Raw genomic sequence first — 22,361 nt, forward strand, 5'->3', positions numbered from 1 at the left:
GAAAAAAAAGAAGCTTCAGCTTTTTAGCTTTTGCTCTCAGGATGTTAGGAAGAAGCATTTGGTGGTAAAGCTTCAGTAAGAGAAGTAGGTTCTGCCCCTGATTCTCACACAATTCTCATCAGGGACACCAAAGAGTTGCAAAAGGCAAATTATTCTATTTCTTACTTCAGTCACCAGCCACAACAGCGACAATGTAAATTGCTTGTTTGCTTTGAATTTGCCTACATTAGCAATGTGCTTTTAAGTGTGGAGCTGATTCCTGGCTCTCAAAAACTTCTTCAGATAAACTAAAGACATCTTCCTAACCTTTTATTCCCTCCACTACCATAGCTCTTCCTCTGCGTGTCACTCCCCATCTGTTAACTTTCTGTACTTAAAAGAGCAGCTAAATATTTTGCCAGTTTATGACTTATTTTAGATGAAGATACRGTGCTCTGGAATAGTTTCTTATCCTTACTGCACAGCACCTCAAGTGCTTTGATGTATATAGGCCTATATACCTACAATTATTTTACCCTAGTTATGTTTGTTTGTAAATCCCTGATATCCTCTCATATGGGTTACAAAGGAAAAAGAACAAAGAAGAACAAAGTATTATTACCACATCTTAACCTTTACAAAGTTTAAACGCTGATCAGACTTGCACGTGCTTCCACAGTGGATAATCCAGAACGTCCACAGAGTCCAATGTCTCCGACACTGAGAGATGGCCAAGACCTCCACCCACCCGCCTCGCCAGACACCATGTGGGGACCTCTCCGAGTTCAGGGGTGGGAGCGAGTTCCCCATTACCTCAGTAGCTTCGCATTATACTCCGAAGCAGCAACCTTCSTATCTCATGTGCAATTCTCCTTGCATTCGCCATTGACAATGAACTGTGACGCTTTCCAAATAGTCTTTGCATCAAGCCTACTGCAGAAAAAGGCCAGAAAAACACCCCAAATAACTGGTGAAAACACTGAGGTCTCAGAATTTCTCCTACTGACCAAAGGCATTTGTGACAATCTTATAAAGTCAGATGTGGACTTTACCAAAAAGAAAGAACTATAACAAATTGCTTTATATGAAGTCAKACTTTTATAAAGGCTTTTTATGACCTTAAGCTTGGCTGGTGAGTAGCACTATAAATGCTTCCAAGTCTTCAGGTAGGGGATCACCTTGTCCAGCATTTATTGAACATCAGAGAGAAATTACRGTGCTTTGCAACTAGCACCAGGTTAAAAAAAACAAAACACTACCCTTTTGCTTCCAGAGTAAACTTTGTTTCATTTGTAAGAGAACAAAAAAGCCACTTCTCCAAAACCAAAAAAYCCTTTTGCCTATTAAAAGATTGTGATGGGGAGCAATGACTGATAACACGGAAAAGGTCTCATATTAAAGGCGGTCATAAAACTAATTGGTATTTCTTCAGAGTCAACGTCTTTAATAGTCTCTTATAAACTAGTGAGAGATGTTGAAATAACAGTCTTGGAAAATAAAATACTCTGCTAAACCACAGAAGTCATGGCCAAAGCAAGAACCTTATCTTTCTGTTTACCCACTTCCTCCTGTCACCATTTAAAAGCCATACTGCAATAACAACGCTTACCTGCTAGAAATTAGAGTAATTTAACTATAGCTAAATATCCTCTGCAGAACGTCTCTCAGCCACTATCAGCCAGGGTCAGCAAGCTTCTTCTCTTATTTTTTAAAACTATATTTACAATTTTTGACATAGGGGATATACAGGAAAACAACTACAACAGTCATTTCCTATACCCATAATTGAACAGCTTTAAATAAAAGTTCTTCCAAAAACCTAACTTTTAATTAATCAAATCTAATCCAGTCCCTTAACATCTAAAAATGGATTTCTGCCCTCCTACGTTCCAACAGCTAACTTAGTCGCCTTCACTGAAAACTGAGCACTTGAAAGAAAAAAAAAAAAGGAGAAAACACATTTTTAGTAAATAAGTTTATCCCTCTTAATTATTAAGGCTGAAGCATTAGCAAGTCCTCCTACCATGCCAAAACCCTCAAAAGTTGCTTCTCTCTTTAGCTCACATGAATTTGCTTTCAGAATAACTGACAAAAAAATAAAAGCAAAAAGCTTGGGAAAACTGCCTTTCAACACAACTTCTCATTCTCACTCAACACTGAAGACACTAATTAAGAGTCCAAGCGATGCTACTGAGAGTGTCCTGGATGAAGGCGTTTTGTTGCAGCTTTTTGTTACTTTTCCATCTGAGAAACTTTCTAAATTCCTACTGCAGAATAAGGGGGCAGATAATTAGTAGTATTGTTATTAAATATTTGGTCCCAGCAGCTCTGCTTCTACTGACAGGCAGGTAAGCCTCTGAGTGCGCCGGGCAGTTCTGCTCCTCTAGACAAGGACTTCCCAGTTCTGCTTCCCCTGCGGAGGATCTGCTGGAGATGCCATGGCTTGCTCTTGGTCTCAAGCTTCCTTCCTCTAGAAATGAAGACATGGATGAGGGTGCCCCGTCTTGTCTTGATGTAGAATTGGGGGATAMCCAGATCCTGGATCACATCGTACAAAGTATGTGCACAAAGGAATGCCTTTTGTAATGTAGATGCTGGGATTAAAAACTAACTCTTGTTCATTAGCTGTGCGGGTGGCAGGCAGGACATACTGAACCGTATCTCAGGTAGTCCTATGGATGTGGAAKGCGTAACATTTAAATGTAAGAGTAATAAGTATAACTGTCAAAAATACAAACGTATTTTGCATCCAAGTTCTAAATAGCTTTAAAAAGGTCCTTGAATGTCCTATCACATGCGTTTTCATGGTTCTCTGATGCTGAAGAAGCTTTTGCTTTTTAAAATGTCTTGTAAAGCTTGAGCTAGGTTCATAGACTTGGGCTGAAAAGTGTGTGTGTTGGGAGGAAAACCCAACTGTATACAAGTTCATAAAAGGAGTGTTGCCCTCAACACTCTAGGATCCTTGATTTCAAAAGAAACATCTGCTTCTATGCAGTCTTAGCCTATACACCTGTGAACAGATCATATATTGTCTGCAGGGCAGCCGACTGCACAACAAAATCCCATGCCAGCAAAGAAATAAAGGAACCAGAAGTCATCCTACCGGGTGAGCTGCTGCCCTACTAAAGATCAAGCAGTTGGATGCAAGGGTTAAGTCAAATTCTGGTCATTTAGTTTGTGGGGGGCTGCATTTTGGTAAGAGAGCAATAGGGGAACACACGCACAATCTGTAGCAGCCTGGAGTCCCTTTGTTCRACTGATGTTAACCATCGCTTTTTAACGTTTCCGGGAGCTGAAACCTTAAGAGCAGAGAGGCTGACGTGGCTCCATTCCACCACAGCCAGCAACACAGGTTTTCTCTCAACCACATTCTGTTTTACRGGACTCTCACACCAAGTCTCAAGTACATGTCCTAACCTACGGCTGTGCTGTCTGAATGGCTGTGCTTAGTACAGAACACAGGAGACAAACCTGGGTCCCCAGGAAAGAAAAAGGACAAATTTACAACTAAGCAATTACTTGTAGGATATTTGTCCTAATTTCTCAACACGCGAATGTTTTCAGCGACTTGAGGCAGACTGTTTTGCTGGTAAGAGATGCAGACTGTCAGGAAACAGCAAAAGGCAATTAGTAAATCRCTATCTCTTTTGTAATCACTGATGAAATTTCCAGTGGTTTCTTTTCCATCCCCTATTGCACATTTTCACAAACAAGCAAGACATCACCTCTAAAATGAATGCAATTAATTATATTAGCTGAAGCTTTTAAAACAGAACGGCTTCTCATTTACATTCCTGGCAGAGATTCAATAAGATTACTGTTATGTTGATTGACTGGTGCTGCGGTTACACTAGCATCCTGAAAAAAAATTTTTAATGTTCGTCTAGGGATTTTTAGAGCTAAGTACTTTGAACTGCTAAGTTTTCTGAAGTAAAGTTGCAGTTTAAATGATTATGCAAAAGTTAGTTTATTGTGTGTTTACTGAAGCTGGAACCATTTTCTTTGCTTCTGCACCGAACTCATTCACTGTTAGCCCTGCACGTCCAGATGATCAAAAATTAGTTGAATTCTCTCCCTTACAGAGCTGAACTGATCACTAAAGATGTCTGCATAAAATTACATATTCTATCATTTGCGTACCTAAACACTTGCCCTCTCTCAGTGCAGCAGCAGTTTTATAGGCAYGAATCGATTGCATAGGTTATTATAGGTGTATAGGGACTTCTTGATTTTACTTTCATAGCAGTATAACGACGGCCACACAGTAGTGTCGTATTGCCTTAGCAATTTAGGTTAAAAGCAAATAATTACAACAGAAATGCTTACGCTGTCCTGGGCAACAGAGATTTTGTAGCAAACTTTCAATTAGAGATGGCAACCTGAAGGCCACAGTGATTATGCATTTATTTTTGAAAACATAATTGGTTTGTAAAAACATTATCATTGTGGTCATGTAAATAGCAAGGAAAATAGTACATTTATGTTTGGATCTCAAGCTGAAGCATGAGATAAAGACAGAAAAAAAAATTGCAAATTTGGGTATAAATTCTACAACTCTAACCATTCAACTGCARAATTACTTTTCTACCGTAGCTGCACAAGAAGGCTCAGCTGTGGCCCAAGTTTCACAACCAACAGAGGTACAAAAGGAAAGAGCAACTTTTCTTAACTCAAGCAGTGAGACACCTACACAGTCAATGAATTKCCAGGAGTAAACGTAGGTAAGCTAGAAAGGCTTAATCAATGTCCTAAGAACACCTATTAAATAAAGTATTGAATCGACTCTAAGGTTGATAAGTTTTTATCACTTTCTCTACTTCAAGCAGATGTATGGGAGTACATACATAAAGACACAGCATAGCTTTCGTGCTCAGGGAAACAATTTGCCATAGCCGGCTGAGTTCTGCATGGGCTATTACGTTGTACGGTTATGACCCTGAGGCATCCCGCTCAGATTTCATTTCTGAATTGAGTTTAAGAATGTTTTATATATATTCATCATCGAGTGAGATATTACTTATTGCCTCTACTTTTGGAGCAATAAAAAGTATTCTGGAAAAGCAGATGGGAGGATTGGATTTGGTATCTGAAGGGGGGGGGAGTGAGCACAGAGCTCTGCAGTGACTAAGAAAACCTAGCGCTGGCCACATTCCTTTAGTTAAAGTAGTAGGGGAAAATCATTTAACAGATTTCAACTTGAAGAAACAGCAAATTTCAGGTGAAGCATTTAGAAACATTAGTAGCTTGTTTTCTTCCATAAATGAAGATTAGGTGGAGTCCTTCAGAGGATTTGATGCAATACTTTGTTTTTGCTATGAACGCTATGATCCCTATTTCAGAAGGAGGATGTTGGCGATTCATCTGTTTTTTAAATCTTTCTCATGCAAAAGGAAATGGAAAGCCGAAGAGGTAGCAGATAGAACACGAAAGCCAAAATAATTCTCAGTGTATTACCTATGTTGGAAAAGCTCTCATGGATCAGTGTTTGGATCCAAATGAGATGATTTCTGAGCAGTGCAGACCTGCCATTATACCAATACCAGGATTTTAGCTAAACATTTTGATCCCCTTGCTTAGGGACATGTCTGAGAAGGGCTAAACGTAACCTAAAACCTAAACTACAGGCGTGTGATACGTCAGGTTTAGCAATAGGCCAGAACAGATACAAAGCTGTAGTCTGGACCTATGCTTGCCAGGATCTTACAACAGATGATGAGGAAGTCAGTTATTTAATTTAGACCATGCGTGCTTGTATATACAAAAAAAAAGTGTCTTAAAGATGAAATAAAGAACAGTTAAGCTTTTCCCCTAACAGAGTATCTACAAAGATGGGTATGAAGACAGAAGAGAGTCTGGAATGCAGGGAGTGAGATAAACTGAAGTTCTCAAATTGATACAGTCATAACCCCCAATCCGGTAAGTAGCTTTAGCGTACTGTACACCGTGCCCTCCACTCTGTATTATATCATGGATTATTGATTCTCACCCCATGCCCTACTCAGGGTGCAGTACAGGGCTGCAATGAAACCTCCCAAGCACTGTAACAACTGACTCTTCTCTTGGTATGGTCATGGACTCCTGCCATGGATCTAAGAACACGGGAGAACAGCATTCCTGTAACCAAAGTCCTGGCTGGTTTTATTTTTCAGAAGACAGGCATGTCTGTCAAACAGTCTGTACCACTACCACATTGAATATGATCAAGCAAAAGCAGTAAGGAAGGGCRGACTGCTTATTCCAAGGATGCTAGCTTAACGTGGGAATCTCAGAAAAAAAATGAAGAAAGCAGGGCAATCATTAAAAAAGTCCCAAATTTTTCAAATATGAATTATATTTTTTTAAACTATACGTGGCTAAAAAATGTCTTGGCCAACACTGTGCACCTTATTTTCTTGTAAGATCTCTAGATTTCATGACAAGCCAGCTCTCACACTGGGGCTGCAGAGTAGGGATGGAAGCAGAAATGAAAAACTCTAATAATTGAAGGTTTGGAGGTTCTGAGGCATTGCCTACAGGAAAGAGGTGGCTGGCTCTTTAAAAATGTCAGATATGCAACTGTGTCTTAAGAGCCAGTACTGGCAATCTAACTCTGCCTGAAAACCCCTAGTTTAAGAGCACAGCGAATCCACTTTGGAGGAAGATTAGCTTAAGAATCCTGAGGCACTAATTTAGACTGTGACAAGCCCCTTCGAAAACCAAGTGCACTATAGAGAGAAATCTGGTATGACATCTCAAAGCTTTGAGATGCTTCTTACCTTATGTGTTAGAAGTTCAAATATCTGGGGAGAAAAAGGCTTCCTGTCAAATGCAGAACTGAAGCATACGCTTTTCCCTCTTCTAACAAATGGACAGCTTGAAGAGACAAGATTGAAGTGCTAAAACATGCTAAAAGTTTTAAAAACTAATCAATTAGACAAAAGTCCTGTGATTTCACAGATCAGGTCAAATACGTATCCTTACAGTCCATCCTGCCCAACAGTATCGGGGACAGAGGAAGCCCTGTGTGTAACAGCAGTTATTTTACAGTGAGTTACASCTCAGTCTGCTTTGCTGGTTTGGAGCAGCACACTAATACAATCAGAGCCAAAAGTTTCAGAAATCTCCCAACCGCGCTCATTAGCATATACTGCCAAGAGACTTGATAAAGTTCAAAGCTTATCTTGTAGCCTGCGTGCTCCTTGTTTGCTCAGAGCAGCAGCTGGCCAAGTGATCTCCCTTCTTCTCAAAGAGCAGAATTAAATTAGATGAGCTCATCCTCTCTCCCTTGTAGAATTAAGATCATGCTATGAAAACAAGCAGATTAGCTTTGGAAATCCTGTTTCTCACTTAAAGGGTACAAGGTGGAGGGATGCTTTCTGTACCAATTTAATAGAGTTGCAACACAGTGTGCATGTCCTGTTTTCTTAGAAATCTCAAGGAAACGCAGTTTTACAGATCTACGTCCCACTGGCCTTGTGGCTGTGAGCAACAGGGAATCTCGAGGGATAAAGCCACAGAGCAAATGAGGGAGAAATGGACACCAGGTCTTGAGAAAAGAAGTACAAGAATGGTGTGGTTTCCAGTAGGACCTGCTGAAGTGCTGAGTTGTGATAGCCTCTTGGTTTGTTGATAGGTAAAAACATGTCTAAGGAAAAGAGGAAAACTTAGTTCCTAAACAAAATAAGATAAGGAACACAAATGTTCAATAAAAGAAAAGCTTGCAGTGTAAGAAAACAGAAAAGCGAAAACGGAGAGGAAAAGACTGTCCAGGCTTGAAAGTCAGATGGAAGAACAACAAATATTGGGGAGTGGTGAATGGGATGGAGGGTGAAGAGCTCGAGTATCACAATGATGCCAGATGCCATATAAAAATCAAACAAGTGTATAACAGTGAATTGAGTTCAAAAGGGGCCATACAAACGAGATCCTATATTTAAACTCTAGTTTCTAGAGCTGAATCACTGCACACCAAGCTGTGAGGTCAGTTGGCACAGACGCACTTAAACAAGCTTATAAAAATGTGTCCCCATTAAACTACCATGCTGCAGCAATTAGACACACTCCAGAAGATCATCCTATGCAATCTGTTCTAGATGAACAGCTAATGAGAACTAAGCTAAACACTTTTTCTGGTTGTGATTCCTCTTTTGAATATTCCCATAACTGTACTGCTAAACAACTTAAACCTATAAAACTGAAAGGGGGAAAGACATTTGTCTGCTGTGGACAGATGGAGAAGTAAAACTGGYCACGAGAATGCACAATGTCATCTCTGGTCCATCTTCACTCAGTCATCCTAGACTGCATCAAGTTTAGCAAGAAGTTAATCTGACTTACAGTATTTTTTAAAACAACTTGACTATACTGTGGTTTAGCTAGGAGTGAGGGAGAAGGTGAGTTGGGTTTTACTGCCAAGATTCTTCACATTCGGATCTTCAGTAAGGCAGATTAGAAGATGAAGATGGTAGTGGAAAAAATAATAAAATAATTCTCATACATGTTAAGCACAAAGAGGGATGGAGTGAAAAGGAACTTTTCAAAAGTTTAGAGTTTCAGAGAATCTGAATGGCAAATAGATAAGTGAGTTTATGAGGCAGACTGGCTTATAAGGAGGTGTGACTAACAATTATCCTATGAAAATGTTAACCACACTGCTCAAGGAGTTAGTAACTCAGGTGYTACGGAGACAAATGTGGTATAAAAGCAAATTAAAAAATAGAGGTACTGCATAAACTTTCAGTGCATAAAACATTTGTTCTAAAGCATATTAAGATTCCTGAACTGAAAGAAATGGACCTGCTATTTCAAGATCCTGAAGAAGGCAGACCACTTACGTTCCCTCTAAGTTTGTTCTTTTAGCTCGTTTCTGCCCACTGCTGCYGTGTCCACAACAGAGGTACAGCGGGAAAACTGGATAAAACACCAGTTGAGATTACAGCCTGACGCGGACAACATCCATAACAAGGCAATAGGTGGTATTTTCAAAGATCAAAGGGATTTGGCCAGATCTTTAGAGTCAACAATATTCTTGTTTTAGACGAATTGGATGGACCAGGGAGGCTCTTAGATGCCCTAGTTACAAGCTGAAGGTTTCCTATCCAACTTTCCTTGGGATATCCTGCAGCTCAACACTGCCATTCCCTTCATATTACCCTCAGGCTCACACTGTAAGTAAATTTAAAGTGGAAGACTAGAAGAAAAGTCCCTTTCCATGACTAGAAATGGAAAACCCTCTGGTGGCAGAGAGAGTCTTTGTTCGGTCTGTACAAGTCCTACCCCAGTGCAAGTACCACAATCAAGGGCCGGACACCCCTCTGTTGTGTGAACTGTAATTTTTTTAATTAGCATAATCTCCATAAATCAACCATTTCTCAAGGTAAATGAGGGTTCAACAGGGCTTGTGTTAGAGCATGAAACGTCTCAGTTCCCTGTGGATTTCCTGCAACTTGGCGGTGCCATTTTACTGCAGCTGTTCATTCAATTCAGAGCTCACRTCGTGAAACACGACAGTGAGAAAAAGAGCCGATGAGAATTCAGTGAATACAGCTTTTCATTTGAAAAGATTCTCAAACACATTCAATTGCTTTATCTTGCTTAATTTTCAACATTCATAAACATAATTGCATTTATTTTCCCAGTCAATACTTAAAACAAGCGATAATTTGTAATATTACAACTTCTATCCTAAAGGAATACAACCACAACAGTTTCCACCGCCTTCGAAAAGAGGTGGATGATACGGAGGAGGTTGGATTGCCTAATGCAGGAGATGCATACATTATTTTTCCCCATGAGAATATCTGAGTATTGTTGCTATCAGCTTCTTTTTGTATATATACAAATAACTTTTGGAAAATATACATATTGAAAGCAAGTATTTTTCATGTGCCAAATTACATGCACTAAGTAGCTGATACTGGGAATAGTAAATGCTAATATTTCCCAAGCATAAGAAATGACCTGCTTTTTCCCAGGGATTCTAAGTAGCCACAATTCTCAGTGGAACCAGTGAACAGAGATTGTTAATACTATTCCATCCAGACAACCTGCATCTTTTTAATTAAATATTGAAGTATTTGAAAATCTAGGCTGTGCCCACAGCCTGTTACAAAACCCCATCCATTTATTTTGAAGCTGGTGGAAAGATTTCCAGTTATCTCAGTGAACACTGAATAAGTGTATTCACTATGGTAAAGAATTAGTATTGAGTAAATAATGCATAACTGACTCAATGCTAAGGACCTGGGAAAAGCTGAAAATTCATACCAACACACTTGGCGAGGCTCTAAGTACATGAGGGACTGAGTCGCAAGCTTTGTGATACTTTTTGCCTTTACTGTATTCTGCCAGTCTCAGCTTTGAATGCTTATTTAAGACTCTTCACTCGGACCACTTCTGAGGACTAATTTTGCCTACTGCTTCCTCAGTGTTTCCTTTTGTAAATCCTTTCAAAAATCTTTCAATGTCTCCCTACTCATTCATAACCATCTTGTTGCCCCATGCAGATTGCTCAGATCATTCCTCTCTTGGTCTTCCTATCAGTTAGGCTTCCCATCCCTAACTTGCTAACCAACCTTCCAGGGGAAGGGCGGAGGGGAAATCAACGGAGAAGCTTACAGTTTGAAAAACAAAATTTTAAATTCTGCGGAGCTAAAATTCAGACTTGAAGGGTCCTGAGAAACGCCTCAGCTCTGACCAGACCTGCAGTATTCCCTACTCCAATCGATTTCTTCTGTATCGGAGTCTACCTCTCCCTTCTCCTAAAACACCTGTTCCTACCTTAGTCATCACTTTCCCTTTGTTCCTTCAGCTCTACGAGTATTCAGGATGTCAKCTTCACCAGGAAGACAACCCCCCACACACCCAATCCTTCGTTCTACACCTAGGCATCTTGCTTACTTCTGCTCTTCCTTCAACACRCTTCTTTTCCCATTGTGAATTTTCTAATACGAGTGAAAGAGTATTATACTATCAACCATCGCCTTATTATAGAAAGAAATTCCACAAAAATAAGCATTTGAAACAGAATATCTTAGTCTCAAAGCTTGTTCTATACAGTAGCCTTATTTCAATGCAACCATATTTACTTCTGTAGAATTTAAACTAGTTTAATGATTAAAAAAAAAGTCATCTACTTAGAAGATACTTGAATCAAGTTCCTTACATGAAAAGAAGCCTCTTTTTCTTCTATCCCCCAAATCTTGAAGCTTTTCAACTTTTTAAGGAGAAATGTTTTTCCGTTAGCGTGGCTACATAATGCCGTAACTTGGCTCTCAAACAAGAACCAGTTTTAATACCTTTGGCATCTGGACAACGGGCCCTAATAGAACTCAAACTAACAGATTAAGAAAAAAGTAGAATATGTCCTAAGATGCCGAGTGTCCTCACTTTCCGTTTGAGTCAACGGGTGCTGAGAAAAATTCACATGCTTCAGTACTGGGGCCACAGAGGAAGAGGGCTTATGTCGACGGCTTTCTTGTCCATCCTCCCACTGCAAAACTGGCTGACGTAACAGCAGCACTTTGGAAGTGTTATGGTCTCACTAATGGCAGTAATGGAAAGGTCCCGACATTCACAAACAGCTCCGTTTCTGACAGCTTTCACAGAAAAGGATCAGAAATAGACTGACAACAGTTCAAATGCACCGTTTAACACATCAAGGTGCAGTAACTACATGTATTCCCTACCGACAGCAATCCCTTCAGGGTCATTAAAGGTCTTTCTAGAAGTCATCCTTTCAGACTCCTTTTGTAACTTTTTTTATACCATGCATGTTCAGAGAAGGCTAAGCATCCTTGGTAAGTTTGATTTCAGTACCAAAGTATCATCTACATGGCTACATGCTTCTGCTGACCTCTCTCCTTGGTGCACGAGAAGAAATTCTATTTTACATTCAAATGTGAATGACAAAATATTAAAAACTGAGATGGAATTTCCCTTCAGCAGAAAGCCTCTRCAGGGGTAAATGCACTCAATTAGCAGTCAATATCTTGCATTTTACATCACAGAAGAGTTCTGCCTCGCTTTTATCAATTTGCAGGTTCCTTACTTCACATGCACTTATGTCAAATAGCACATCACTATTCATATAGTCCATTTAAAATCAACAGGCCTACTCACAGAGCAAATGCACTACTCTGTGTTATAACACAGGAACACGAGACCATAAGCAAATGTTTGATATGAACAGCCCTTAAGACTAATCCCACTAAGTTTCCTTTCTGAAAGCAGTTCTGTGCAACAGAAGTAACAACTGTTAGTGGTTTTCGCTGCTGGTCTTCCCAGCATGAGGAAGCTGACTGCATTCTAACACAGCTATGATTTAGTTACAGATAACCCGGATCTGATAAAAGATAGTCAAAAAATATGGATAGCAATTCAGTCTTCTGAAAGACAACTAAATCCAAATGCTGGGTTTCTAGCAGCAATTACAGAATCAGTTGTAATAATGGCTTTTAGGGATCTTACTGGATAGAGTAAGTGAGAGCAACTGAAGGCCCCACAGTGCAGGAAAAGTCTTCTCTAGTTGCTTGCAAAGATACATCTCTCCCAAATCTACATTCGTAAATAGGCCAAAACAGTACACTTTCCCAATAGTCAAAACATTCCTATGCACGTCCACTAAAACGAAACAGGGAAAGTAAGAGATCAACCCCCAAAACTCAAGTTAGTGTAAATCAGGGATAAAATTCCAGAAAAGCAGGAAAAATTATTTCCAACTGCAACTATAAAAAGCAACCCCCAAACACAGACATGAAGCTGCACAGTAAAGACCAAAATCAAAGAGCACTGGAAAGTATCCAGAGATCCCATTCTGCTTAGAACTTGAAAGCTGAGAAATGACTTTTAGTTCACTGACTAACCGCAGACTAATCTATTTACTTGTATGGAAGTGAAAGACTGGGGAGAAACATATTTGCCACATCCTTAGTAATTTCCCCTGTTTTTTTTGTGTGTTTTGGGTTTTTTTTTTCTTGTTTTTGGAAAAGTATTATACACAGCTGAGCCAAATTTCTTTCTCCATCTCAGACAAAATTGAATCATGATTCATCATATACACAGTTGGGTTTTAATTTAGTCCTTTAACAAGTTTGTTGGTGTATTTTCTTGTAAGCAAGAATTAATACACTCAGACAGAAGAAAATGTTAATTTTATTGCATTGCCTTTCAAATTTATAAATGTTGCGTCTAACTCCTGTTGGCATTTATTCCAGCCTGAAGGAAAAAAGACAACAAATATTTGATCTGTGCACAGAGGTTCTCTGTTCTTTGTAAAAGTTAACACTAATTTCACATCAGTGACCTTCTGAATGAAGTTAAAGAATCCTGCGGGCATGGATGGAAGGCTATCACTCACCTTCCTCAAGGAGTTGTCACTTACCATAGAGAGGAAGGTGACACAGGAAAGCATTTGATCCATTAGACTAACACAAAACTTCACTCAGTTCAGTGGAGTCCAAGTAGAATTTAGCCATCTGGTTCTCATATATACATCATGCCTATGACATTCGCCTGCTAAATGGGTAGTTCACGAAGCAACACTAATGATGATAACCCTTCTGTTCTTCCTTTCAGCAAGTTCAGAGAGCCCTCCAGCCACTAGAACCAACAAACATACCCAGTTAGATAAGGGAAGAGTCCCCCGCCCTCACCTCTGCAACAACAGAGGAGAAAACTTCTGCCGTAAATTCTCAGGGAGGTACTGCAATGTATTGAAGGAAAGCAAGGAGCTACACACACTCTCCAACTCTTGAGCTGTGTTCACTTCGCCGCACCATGTAGTACAGACATAGAAGTAACCCATTTGTGCCTTAACCTTGCCAACTACTATCTCAAAATGTCCACCATTAACAGGATTGAGTACAGATTCCTTCTCCAAGTTCACATRAGGGAAGACTATGGAGCAAATGCTGACTGCTTCTTTGAAGGATGAACCTGACCTCTCAGTGCTGCAGCTGCCATGAGGACTTCACACACAGTAATAGTGTAGTTGGTATCCATTTGGTACTAACCTACCATAGTCTTCTGAAACAACATAAAACAGTTCAAATCCTTTAGCTCAACTGTAACCAGAAGAAGCACAAACACATTATGTGTGCCAGCAGACTTCAGAGCCAGTGGTGCAACATTAGTTGTCCGCTACTGAAAAATGTCATAGAAATAAATGCACAAAAACTGTAAAACTACTTAGTGACATTTTTCATGAGGTTAACAGTAAATCTAACACTGAGGAACACTGCTGCAAAAAGGCACGTGGCATAACGGCTCGGTATTCAGAGCGGAATCATATTTAATACAATTAAAGTAATTACTCCAATCTAGTCAGCCCTGGTTAGGTCTCCATTGGAGTTAATTAGCAAATGCTGGTAAAATGCTTTGAACATGCAAATGTTAAATACTTTCATTATGAACATTATTCTTACAACTGCTGCAAGGGCAGACAGGTCCACAGTGCTTGGAGTGCTGCAATGTTGTAACATGAAGAAGGGGGGGGGGGGGGCAGGGAGGGAAGCAGCCAGTATTTCTGGCTGGCTGGCTTTAACATTTTAACTCAACACATTTGCTTGTCGTGCTAACCAGGTATTTGCCTCTAAAAAAGAAATGCTCAGGCCCTTTATACTTGCCACCAAGAAAATACCTTCTGTGATCCAATACAAAGTAAAGCACCACATCCATCTCACATTATCTAATGCTGGCACATAAAGATTGAATATTTTCAGAAAAAGGGAATGAAAGCTGCAAGTTGTAAATAAGAGAGGAGCAAGAGAAGACCTGTTTGCTGTAGCTTAAACTTCTACAACAGAATTACAATCTTCTGCCCTGTCAATACTGTCATGCAGTGTTGAATCCCTATTTGCTAATACAGTTTGGACAAATACCCAAAGATGACAAGTAAAAATGACGACTGAAGGCATGGGGTAGAGAGAAGGAAATGGGACATTGTGTGTCAAGAAAGGATAAAGGACTGGGTCACGTTCAGTCCTGAGAAACTAAGACTTCACAGAATCACAGAATGGTTGAGGTTGGGAGGAACCTCTGCAGATCATCTAGTCCAGCCCCCCTGCTCAAGCAGGGTCACCTACAGCACATTGCCCAGGACTGTGTCCTGACAGCTTCTGAATATCTCCAAGGAAGAAGACTCCACAACCTCTCTGGGCAACTTGTTCCAGTGCTCTGTAACCCTCACAGTACCCTCACAGACCTAACAATCTACAGCTATGTAGAAGAGATTATAAAGAGGGCAGCAATTGATTATTCTCCTTAGTCAAAGATGGAGCAAAAAGTAAATGAGATGAAGTCATGAAAGGGAAAATGGAGGCTGAGAAACTTTAATAACTCAAATGGTTACTGGAACAAGCAGCTGAGAAGTTGCAGAATACTCATCACTGAGGCTATTCAGGCTCAAATAAACACCCATCTGTTAAAGAATATTCTGTTATAATGTCTCCTGCTACTATGTAAAGAGATGGAATGAGAGTCTCAAAGTCAGGAGACTGGTTACTCACCTTTCATCTCCTTATGATTTTTTGAAGTATTTATTCAAAACAACAAACATTTTGGTTATTAATCCCCCAATTAACATTGTTTCCAGCCCTGAGGAATAAATCACAGAATTCATGGAAAACAGTTTGTTTGCTAGCAATGGTGTAAAACAAATTGTCTACAAACTAGCCATTGCTAATGGAGCATTTTAATTGCTCTTTTGGGGGCATTTTAATTCAAAAAAAAWTTTAAAAAAATCAAGAACMAAAGTTKTCCCTGGGCAGAGACCTTTACAGCAGTGTGTCTGTAGACAATTACACAGCACTATAGACTCAGGCTCTCATTCATGGTACTGACCTCCTTTGAAGAGCACTTTGAGATCTAACGATGAAAAGTACTGTAAGAAGTGTGAGATATTATCATTAGTATTCAGGAGGACAGAATTTTGTGGYTTGGTTGAATTCAAAGGGGCCTGCTGGTGCTTATGAAAGCCGACACATTTACAGAAGAAAATAGCTCTGACGGAAATGTTAATGTAGGCTGACCAGGGCGGAGGGAGGCCCTGCTTTTTGCCAACAGCTCCCAGCAGGTTGCGCTACAGACTTATTTAGTATCATTGAACCAATCTAAGGTCCCCCTCACTTACTTTTTTTTTTTTTTTTTTTAAACCATTTCCACACTAAGGATTCCACCACATATTATTTCGTTATATTCCCTCCTAGAAAAGTAAGGTACTGTCTGAAATACCATTCTGATAAAGAACATTTGCATTACTGCTCACCTCCTCAGAACCCTACGCAGCCTGGCACTCTCGTCACTACTCTCCACGCTAAGCATGCTAAGGAGCTTTCTTGGCTAAGGCTGGCCACCAGAAGATGGTTAGTTCACCAGCACCTCTTTGTTACCGCCTCTTACACCCTGCAGCTCCGTGGATGTACACCCTGCTGCTTTCAGCTGCTGCGGAGAAATTAAATGGAATGGAAAGTCAATCACCCATTGGTCTAGTACTCTAGTTTTAAAGATGTCCCTGCTTGTAGGAGCAGAATGTGCTGTTCATCAGTTTATTCAGCTGGCTTTACCACTAGATGAGTTTTAGGTAAACAGTCTTTATCCTTACGGAACAGATTTTCAGTGAGTAACCAATACAAATAAAACGCATTAAAATTCCGTTCAGCAATACAGATTCTCAATAATAGCTCTAGAGTCTCTGCTAGCTTGAGGCAGTCTAATTGACCACGATAATTTACTTCAAGGTTAGTGCAATGTGGACAGCTCTTGAAAGCATGTTTGCTACTGGAGCCATCTGTACATACTGGCTGCGGTCAATCTTCTCTCCTTTTTCTACCTACCGATTTTGTCTTTTGCTCTACRTGAACAGTCCTGCTAACGTGAGGAACTGAGTCATTTCCCCTCATACTCCTTAAAGTCTCTTTAGGTAATATTTCTTTATCAGCATATGCCAGGTGGTTGGCAGCTTCACCTGTTGCATCTTTCTAAGTACACAAAAAAACTTTCTGCACTCCTTATTGTAGGTCCAATGTTATTAAATTCACAGCTGCTCTGAGACCACTATGCATTTAATTTTTAGTGCTATAGGATACAATGGAATGAAAGTACTAAGAGGAAGACCACATAACTCACTATTTTCTTAGTTTTAGGAGGAATAATTCTGAAAGTCTTGTGAAAAAATACATTGTACTGTTTGTGGGTTTTTTGGTTTTCTTTTCTGTGTTTTTTTTTTAAACATGCCATTCTAGCTAGACTGTTGTTTGTCTGTGTTATTTTTCCATGGTTCCAGCGAGCTTAGGACAATAATACACTCTCATATGGTCCCCAGGTGTCTGAAGACAGGCTTACATTAACATTTAGAGTTGACATTAAACTCCTCCAGTCCAATTTGCCTCAAAGTCGTGCATGTTCTTGTTCCTTCAGATCATTCTGGGATCAGTTAATTCAAAGATCTGTCTTGTCTCTCTAGCTAGGTGTACTAGTGAAAGGGAGTGCGACACAGAAGGGAGGATGCTAAGGAACTGTAGAGACAAAAACGCCCTCATTAAGAAGGCAGCACATCTGGAACGAATACAGTTGAGACCAGAAAACGGTAGTTATTAACTTTCATAATTAGCTTCCTTTAGGATAGCAGGGCCAAATCGACTGATACTAAGTGTTACACAATTCGAAAGATCTTGCTCTGAACACTTTCCAGTCAAAGCTGTAATAAAAAAGCTTAACTGACCACCGGTGACGGAGAAACTGCAGTGAGCCTGGCACCTTGCATGCTAGCTTTCTATCGACAGCTTTAATACAGGGGGGAAGACTGGGCTCTCCACCAACGGCTACAGCAGGGAGATGTTGTTCTATCAGATAGACATGGTGTCCTTAACAGGCACTTAGCAATTTCTCTTACCCCAGGAATTACAGGTGTAAAAATACCTCCTGAGCACTACACACGTTGATTCTGCAACTTAGCTCACGCTTGTCAGAGCGCAAGGCACTAACTGGAAACAAATCCATCTTTCTTAGAACCGAAATCAAAATCTTAACCGCCTGGTCTGTTCTGCTTGCCATTATACAAATGGCTTTAACAGGGCTCGCTCTGTTATTGTAGGTGGCAAAAATGGCAGGTGAACTATGATTTTTAGAAAATCTTAGTGTACTTTCTAAAAAACAAGTTCTTTTCCAATGTGAACAGAGCATTCCACAGCATTTTAGAAAGAATAGAGAATTTATTCCATACACACCACAACATAATGTTAATTTCCAACGAGAAACAAAACTTCCAGAAAAAAATCATTACTTGGAGCTCTCCAGAGAATATTTCAAGTATCTCGTGGAAGACGATGATATTGCTGGATGTTCTCAAAATATGTTAGCAACTTAGATACTCTGGTAACTCCCTCTGTGGGAAATATTTTTCTTGCATAGGAAAACTTCAGAATCTGAAATCCCAGTATAATAAGACATCGGTGACTAAATTGTCTTTGTCAGAATTAGAACTTAAAGCAGTCAATTAAGAGCTGAATGCTAACTGGAGGGTCCAGTGTTCCTGGAGGTCTCAAAGCTTTACTTTTTCTGACCTCCTGAACACTCGCCTCTCCAGGTAAGAGAGCTCTGTGACCCTGATCCTGAAACATGCAAAAGCTGGCCAAACCTTGGAGTGCATTCTCCAAAACAATCATTTTCTCTCTCTTGAATGTGGAAATAAAATAGGAATAAGGGATAAAATGATTTAGTAAGGACATTAAGCGACAGATATTGTAAAAAGTCATCTCACATTTATGAATTCTGTTGACAGATTATTTTGAACACAAAAATCAGTTTCATAGCACTGAATAAAACACTATCTCATATGAGCTAATAGTTGATTCTCGCAAATGATAATATTGTTAAAAATTCTGCCCTGTTGTTGAGGCTTCCTACTTACCAGTTGGAACGGCAGGATCCATTGTTGGCTTTTCCCAGGTATTGATCTGCTCCCAGGTAAATCCATTGGTCCCCAAAGCCACACTATAACCACAGTTACTGTAGTGCTCATCAAATGAACATCCACCTAAAGACAAGAAAAATGAATACATTCTTCTATTAATTATTTCTGTCTCTTAGTTCATTCACATCAGTGTTTTGTATCCAAGTTTCCAAGAGTAAAAAATAATAATAATAAAAAAATCATTTTCCAGCATATTAGATTTCAGGCAGCAGGGAAGAATTGCCTTGAAGCTATCTGAAAAATATTTTTTTAATCTTCTGCCGTTYGAATCCTTTAGGAGCCTTTGTTTTCTTCCCTCCATGCTGCTGTTCCTTAAACCAGTTAGCTTAATTCAACCTATTGCTTTAAAATTTTACAGCACAGTTATGCACAATGAGCGTCTGCATGAATATTTCAGTTTGGGTCTCAGTGACTGGTACCTAAGTACAGAAACCTTCAAGTCAGATATTCAAAAAGGAGGGAGAAGTAACCCACATGGTGAACACACAATCACAGCTCCACTGTTTGCACAGCAAAATCCTCACTTCATTTCACTTTTAAACCTTGGAATTACGCAAGGTTGGGTTATAACTACTGTAAAGTCCAACTTTCCTTTCAATCATCTGTCACACATAACGTGAAGCTTCACGTGGCAATGACTTATCCTCAAGGTCTACAGTACTTTGGGGTGGAAGCCTTCCGTTTATAATGAGAGAATAACAAGGGGATGGCAATTCCACACAGCCCAAGCTGTTGACTAAGTGATCTTTCCTACTGCAATTCCCGCTATACTTGGAAGTGTTTAAACATCACAAATAATCCGGCAGCTGTCCGAGCATTTGTGAACCAAGAGAAACCCACAAACAACGGAACGAAATTTTGTATTACAGCACAGATTTTAAAACCTTGTGTCATGCAGACAAATCAAGCTAGTTGGGATTAGTCTCTGGCAGACCAATCAGTCCCATGCTGGTGCCCATTACACTGCCTCAGGCACATTCCTCTTCACCTCTGCCCAAGGCGGACTGTCCTTTAGAAAAGGCAGCCTAGGTCCTTGAGTCCAGACCTTACCCATGCCAACGAGAGCTCTGCACTGCTGTGGTTTTCTCTCTCAGAGAAGCAAGGATAACTTTTCTGCGTAGATATTAGTCCTCCACAGTCAACTGGACACATCTAACGCTTCTGGAGTTGAAAGGACTCAGCAGCGCTCAGGGCTACGTTAACTTGTTCTGCCAGCCAAACTGCCAATTGCTTTTGACACTAATTGGAGAATTAGATGCACAGAGATGTCCCTGACGCTTCACTCCTTCCCACAGGCTGCGTTGTCTGAACATCCACAATAAACAGCTGGAATGCAAGTGATCTGTGGCTCCTTTGCAAGGAGAGTCACCCCGCACAGGGGACTTTTAGGGTCTTCTTCAGTGTTCACTTCTATTTTCTTATTCTCTAGCCCAAACTTGTCTCAGTTCCTCTGGAATGCTTAATAAATAACAAACCCAAGTATACTTCAAATCATTATCTTCATTAAATCCTTATTATATTACAGGACTTTATGTGCACTCTAACTGCAACTAGTTTTCCAGTAAATTCTACAAAACTTAACACAAATAACTTATTTCTTAAACTTAATCAAGTATTTACTAGAGGGATTTGTAGGATAAAGCACCTGACACCCAAAAATATGGTGTTGCTAAAGAAAAGTTTAAGTTGAAGCTTGTTCTAAAATATTAATAGCAATTCAATTTTGATATATAATTTTGATAGATCGTATATATTTTATAGATCTGACTATAGCAGATTTTATGACTCTTACAACCTTGGCTGTCTCTGTCTGAGCAGAGTTCCCTCCAAGTATTTATGAAGCTTCATTACTTCTACAAATTTTGATAATCTTCCTTTATATTTGCTGTACTTGTTAAACTTTCATGGCTGCTGAAATGAGCTGGATTACACATTAGCCGTTTCCCTAATTTTTTATACCATTTAGGTGAAAGAGAAACTGTAAACAAATACTGTGATCAAGCCAGGCAAATGTACAAAGCCTCATGTACGTAGAGAAAATTACAGGTTCTGCTATGAAGTCCCAGAAGACCAACTAGGAGAAGGTAACAAAATATGGGGTGCAGTCCTTAYTTAAGAGAGAAAGTAATTGCTGCTATCTTGCCATCATCAGGTAGCAGGTTATTTCATACATGATGAAGTAGACGAAGTAGGAGGAGAAGCTGAGAAGGGAATACAGCGAGAACTTCTGGAAATTATCAGGGAGTTTTCCCCAAAAAGATGCGATACCTGAGGAAGCTTAAAAGTGCCATGTCTGAAAGTCAAGGCTGACCCTGCAGTAAGATACTGGGACTGGCTAAGAAAGGTAAGGATACACTGCGAAGAGCCTTGAAAGTAGCAGCAAGATGCCTGTGTTTCTAGAAAGAAAGGTTACTGGAGGAACCTGCAAACGCAGAGCGACAAGGCAATAAACTAGGACTAATTTACCAGAAGCAACAGAACAGGAATTTAGAGAGGCAAATTTGCAGGAAACGAGGATGGGGAGAAAAAGCGCGAGCCAAATTTAAGGGCGTGGGCAAGCATACTGGCTGCACAGGGAGCACGGAAAGGTTGGATCTGGGATCTCAAAAGGAAGAAAGCCTTTGTCCATGTCTTGCTACCGTGTGGGTCAAAAGCGAGCAAAACTAAAAGTAAAGGCTCCCGATGCAAGCCATACTCATTGCGAGCTGAAAAGCCTGCAACCCTTCTGTCAGCACTGTCTAATACAGCATACACTACATTAGGTAACAGGAAAGAAACTTCAGAAAGCACAAGGAATGAATCACATCATCAGGAATATCGCAGAGTTTTGGGCAACATTAACAGCGTTCTTTGTATCCGCAGAACAAACATACTGCGGGTGGTCTCAGGTCCTAGCTTTTTTGCAAAGAGAGACAGACATGACATTACAGCTGCAATTGCAGGTCACTGTGCCACGTTCAGAAACCCAGCCTTAAAAATCCTCTGCCATCTTCAGCTCAGGAATTCAGCATCCACTGTGCTTTTCAAAAATGCAAATGTCTATTCCTAACCAGCAACCCAGCCTCAGAGTCAAGTTAGACCCTATTTCCCATACTATTTCCTGAACTAAAAATCCAGCAGGCTAAGCAATGCTCAGCTGCGCCCTTACAACACCTCCGCGATCAGATCACGTCTCAGTGACAGCTCTGCCACCGCACTGTCTCCAACCAAACAGGTCAGCTCACTCTGCCCTGCAGCGTGGCAGCTCGCCGGCAGGCACAGCCGGGAAGTGCACAGGGAGCAGCTCTGATAAAGCCTTCTCAGATGGACCACTCTGAAGAGGACCAAACTCTAAAAGCTCTAGCTTAGATTTAAGGAAGATAACTTAGGGGTATGAAGGGGAAGAATTTGAGGGAAAAAAACCAAACATACCATAATGCCTTTTCTGGGGAAT

The 22,361-nt window shown here is 40.2% G+C and overlaps 1 protein-coding gene across 1 annotated transcript in view; it reads right to left on the bottom strand.

Moving 5' to 3' along the window:
• Positions 1-21,853, bottom strand: part of PTPRT (protein tyrosine phosphatase, receptor type T) — a 344,949-nt gene extending 323,096 nt beyond the window's left edge. Inside the window, exons 1-3 of the mRNA XM_026076804.1 lie at positions 21,802-21,853; positions 21,593-21,622; positions 18,866-18,991 (exon numbers count right to left, since the gene is read on the bottom strand). Of these exons, the coding sequence (XP_025932589.1) occupies positions 18,866-18,991; positions 21,593-21,622; positions 21,802-21,853 (208 nt within the window). The remainder of the gene's footprint in view (positions 1-18,865; positions 18,992-21,592; positions 21,623-21,801) is intronic.
• Positions 21,854-22,361: the final 508 nt, after the last annotated feature.

This window comes from Apteryx rowi, unplaced genomic scaffold (assembly GCF_003343035.1).
Source record: "Apteryx rowi isolate R43461 unplaced genomic scaffold, aptRow1 scaffold_44, whole genome shotgun sequence".
Classification (NCBI taxonomy): Eukaryota; Metazoa; Chordata; class Aves; order Apterygiformes; family Apterygidae; genus Apteryx; species Apteryx rowi.